At 42.2% G+C, this 4,419-nt stretch overlaps 1 protein-coding gene across 1 annotated transcript in view; it reads left to right on the forward strand.

The window, feature by feature from the left end:
- LOC103916872 (chromosome unknown open reading frame, human C3orf38) overlaps positions 1 to 4,419 on the forward strand; it is a 13,844-nt gene that overhangs the window by 2,272 nt on the left and 7,153 nt on the right. The window contains exons 2-3 of the mRNA XM_009323936.1: positions 1,230 to 1,270; positions 1,894 to 1,940. Coding sequence (XP_009322211.1) covers positions 1,230 to 1,270; positions 1,894 to 1,940 — 88 coding nt within the window. The remainder of the gene's footprint in view (positions 1 to 1,229; positions 1,271 to 1,893; positions 1,941 to 4,419) is intronic.

The raw sequence follows: 4,419 nt of genomic DNA on the forward strand, positions 1-4,419 counted from the left end.
CCATCCCTGGAAGTATTTAAAATACGTGTAGATGAGGCGCTTAGGGACATGGTTTAGTGGGCATGGTGGTGTTGGGTTGACGGTTGGATTCGATGATCTTGGAGGTCTCTTCCAACCTTAATGATTCTATGATTCTAATAGGGATAGTAACCTCTGGTGTGATACACTTGTTTCCATTGCTTTGTTAGTCCCCTTGACTGAAGGCTGTAGTCCAGAGATAAAGACGGTGTAACTGCTTTTTTCTTTTGCTTCAAAAAGTTCAATACCATCATCTGGAAATGCTGGGTTATTTAGACGTTTTATTTACAGTCCTGTAAATTCTTCATGTTCTTTGACCGCAGATTTTGACTGTCTTCTGCAAAATTTTGAATGGTGATTTTTTTTTTTTTTGTGTGCAAAGTTTTGACTTCAAACTTACTCTTATTTTCTAGCTTGTATAATTTCAACAAGGCCTTTGCCTGAGAAAGTTACTAAGTTTGGGTATAGGGGTAAGGGTTCTCAAGTCTCTGATACTATGGCACATGCATGTTGCAGGCAAAATATTTATCAAAATGGCAATAAGCCATTTGATAAATTCATTGCAGAATATATTAATGTACCAAATGTAAACTTTTATGCCCTGGACATTGTTTTAATTCCTTTGACATGCTAACAATTCAGGCAGAAGTAACAATTTCTCAGTAGAACTGTACCCTAAGCTGGTAGCCTAATGCAGCGTTGTAGGTTTTCTCATCGGTGGCCCACTTCACAACAGGTCAGTGTGGCTGGTAAACGGGGCAGGAAAAGTTCGGTGTCCGGCGTTAAACAGCTGGACTGTGAGGAGTAAATACTGAGCTTTGAGCCCAGGAGGAGGAGGTTGGGGTGCCTGGATGAGTGAAGCACCTAACAATTAGAAGCGGATGGACAGACCAAAGAGGTGCTCAAGGGTGCTTGAAATAGTCTACGTAAGTTTATGACAGATGCCAACTTGGAGGTTGTTTGGTATACAGATGACTTTAAGTCCTTGAATTTTGTATGTTGAAAGTTGAAAAGGTCATATTTGGAACAATTTTTTTCTGATTTTTAGAATTATGTAAGAAAAAAATGTAACAATATCAATGATGGTAGGTAGGGGGTGTAAAATATCAATTCAAGGTTATGAAATAAAATTGAATGGGAGGTACAGTTAAACAATATGCTTCATGTGGTAACTAGCTACTCTTGTCCGTTTTTATAACGTATTCTTTCAGGCCGTTCATATCGTCTATCAGCATTGTCGACACTATATAAGGTAACTTGTTGGGAAATTTAGCGTAGGATAGCAGTGGCAAAATGAGTTAATGTAATGGCCAGCGTCATTTAAGTATGTATGTGAATATCCTGAAGTAGTTATAGTTTATGACTGTGCCCACCTATAAGACAGCTACTTCTCAGATGACTGTAAAATTTATATCTGTGTTTGCTAGTGTTGTAGTAATTTCTCATTTATTTTGCTTAGCTTTCAAAGGAAGGAAAAAAAAGTCTAACTGGTATTTCAGTTCAGTTCCTGCCAATCCAAATAACCTCGGATATATTTTGTGCTGTCTTGCTGGCGTCAGAGCAGTGCCTATGTGACTTAGAGCAGTATCTAGCACCGCCTGAAGCTATATTGCTATGTATCAGTATCATTAAATCCAGTATTTCTGTCTCAGTGCCTGACATCTGCACTGTGCTCATAGAAATAAGAGGACGGTTGACTTTTTAGGGGTATAATTTGCAGTAAATAAAATTCTGAATAGGCCGGGGGGGATGGGACAGGGGGAGAGGATCACTCGTAGTGACTCCTTGAATTATGACTGCAGCTTAATGTTACAAGGGTTCTAGTCACCTTTTGTTTATATAGGCTAATAATTTTCCTGTTTTCTTCCCCTTTAGGAATGTCAGTTTGCATTCCTTGTCAGCGATCAAAGTCAATTTTGAAAGTTTGAATAAAAACTCTGTAGGGAATTCTGAGTTATGGGAAAGAAAAAAAATAAAACCTGTTTCTGAGATCACCCCCCAAAGGGAAAGCACTTACAAAGTATAGGTATAATCCTGCTAAAAGTGCTGGCCTTTGTTTAAAATAAGAAAGGGGGGAAAAAAAATCAGTTCTGAACATTAAAGAGGCTCTCCAATCTGTGATGACAATACACTTTTCTTCTCTCAGAATTAATGGGAATGTGACAATTATAAGGCAACCTGCCCCCCAAAAAAAAAAATTATTCACTGAAAACACAACAAATGTCTCAAAATAATCTAATTTTTAAAATGGCATCTTGATTTTTTTTTCCTGAATTCTAGAATATTCAGTTAATTATTATTCCCCTGAAGTCTGCAAATCTAAATAGGTTTATTGAAACATAAGCAAAAAGAAGGAAAGTTCATTTATATTTCTCGGATGCCTTTTCTAATTTTAAGCTTGCAGGATTAATTTTAAGAAATTCAGGATTTCAGCAGCAAAATTACCTTGGTGGCACATAGGTTGTCCCATTTTTGATGAACCAATTTTGCTTTGTAAACTCTAATACGGATATGCAGAATTCTGCACTGCATATTGTGGTGGGAGGTCTTTCTTTTACATGAAGAGCATGCAAGTAACTGCTCTTACAGAATGTGTAATAGCTGTATGGCAAGGCCACCTATATTATACATGAGGCTAATGTCAATAGAAGCTGTTACATGCTGCTCTAACTGCATAAAGAATATTAAAGCAGTGTACACGTGAGGGGAAATTTGGCACAGCAGACAGTAAGCGTTATTGTGTTGAATCTTTCCAGATGCTATAGGGCTGAATTTTTATCTGAAAGTTAGACTTAAAATTCATGAACGAAACTGGTTCAGTTGTTTCTGGTTTATTTTGCATTCATTGCTATAGCTCAAGAGAATACCTATTACTCTAGCTGAATGTGTGTTGGTTTTCCTTCTGATGAACCCGGGAGATCTGCATGGGCAGTTTTTTAGACCTCAAAAAGGAAACAATAATCTAAAACAAATGTATGTGTAACATGGCGGGGTAGGGATGTGTTCCGTGTTCACGCAGGTGTTCTGTCTTAGGTTTGTGAGAATCCTGAGGGCAGGCATTCATTACTACCGATCTGAACAGAGCCCGCCATAAAGAAGCGTTCAGTTGTTTTGTCGCCTCTTGGCACAAAAGCATCACCAGTAATTGTCTTCAAGTGACGGTCTGCATATCCTTACAGAATCTAGGTCTTCCTGGTTTTGAAGCCACAGGCAACTTCAGCACCAAAAGGTGGCCTCCTTACGCTACCCATATTAAACTATGGGTTTCATGGGAGTGCCTGCTTTTTCTGCCACAGTGAGGTCAAGGACTCATTGCACCTGTATTTTTCTCAGCACCAGCCCTCACGTAGCTTGTGGTCCTTAGCTCAACCAAAGCTTCTGCTGTTGTCTTTTTCCTTTTTCGTTCATCGTTCCTCTTTTTTCTTTTCTCTCCCTAACCCATGAAGTTACCATCACTGGTTATTCTGCCCTTGACCGAGACAATACTGCCAAGTGGAGGAGCAGCACAAGGTTCAAGCCTCTCATGTAGTAGAAAAGCAGCTTTGGCTTGTAGAACTTCATTTCTTTAGGCAGGTGTGCTGTCAGATTTCCCACTCTTGTGGACACGTGTCACTTGCTTGGCATTAGTTCCCAAGGTGTTCAACAGCTCCCTCAGTCACAAGTGGCAGCCACTGTGGCATCAAGTAAGGCTCCATCTCAGATACCCAAAGATCGGTCAGTCCAGCTGCAGTGACCACTGTAGACGTTACCACGGCTTTTGAGGCCTATCAATAGCCTTCCAGAGGCTGTCTCCACTGCGAGCATCTGCCTGACCTCAGCAGGAGCACTGAGCCGTTCCCGAGGATCCGATGGTGGCTGCTGTGCACAGCTGGATCCTGTTGGGAGCCTTGTCTGTGTAAGGCCTCCATCTCTGGGCAGGCTGTGACCCTGGAGAGCTGCTTGGAAATACTGACACTGGAGGCATTGGCTCTGCGTCAACGATGAAAACCCATCGTTAAAGTAAACAGTTGTGGGAGATTTGCTTTCTGTTCTCCTTTGCATCCTCTGCTGGGCTTGCAAGTGACAAGGAGGGGAAGTCGCCACGCGCCCGGGGGCCAGTGATGTAGGGCAGACGGGGTCAGAGCACTTTGTAGCAATACTGCACTGGCTTAAAGGGTGGGGGGAATAAGATTAGCACGGCAACTTCACGATCCGGGGGAAGGGAAGGGTGATACTTAACTGTAAGCTCTTCGTACATGCAGTGTGTACGTTTAAGTTCAGTTTCTTGTGGCTTTCCTCCAGCCGTGGGCTGGGCTGCAGCGCTCGGGCCCTCCCCTGCCTGGCAAGAGCAAGGGCTCTCCACGGACAGCTGCTGGCCGGGGCACGCAGCCCGGCGCAGGTTTCTCTCGCTGCCGGGAGGAG

The sequence above is a fragment of the Pygoscelis adeliae genome, unplaced genomic scaffold (assembly GCF_000699105.1).
Source record: "Pygoscelis adeliae isolate BGI_AS28 unplaced genomic scaffold, ASM69910v1 Scaffold124, whole genome shotgun sequence".
Lineage (NCBI taxonomy): Eukaryota > Metazoa > Chordata > Aves > Sphenisciformes > Spheniscidae > Pygoscelis > Pygoscelis adeliae.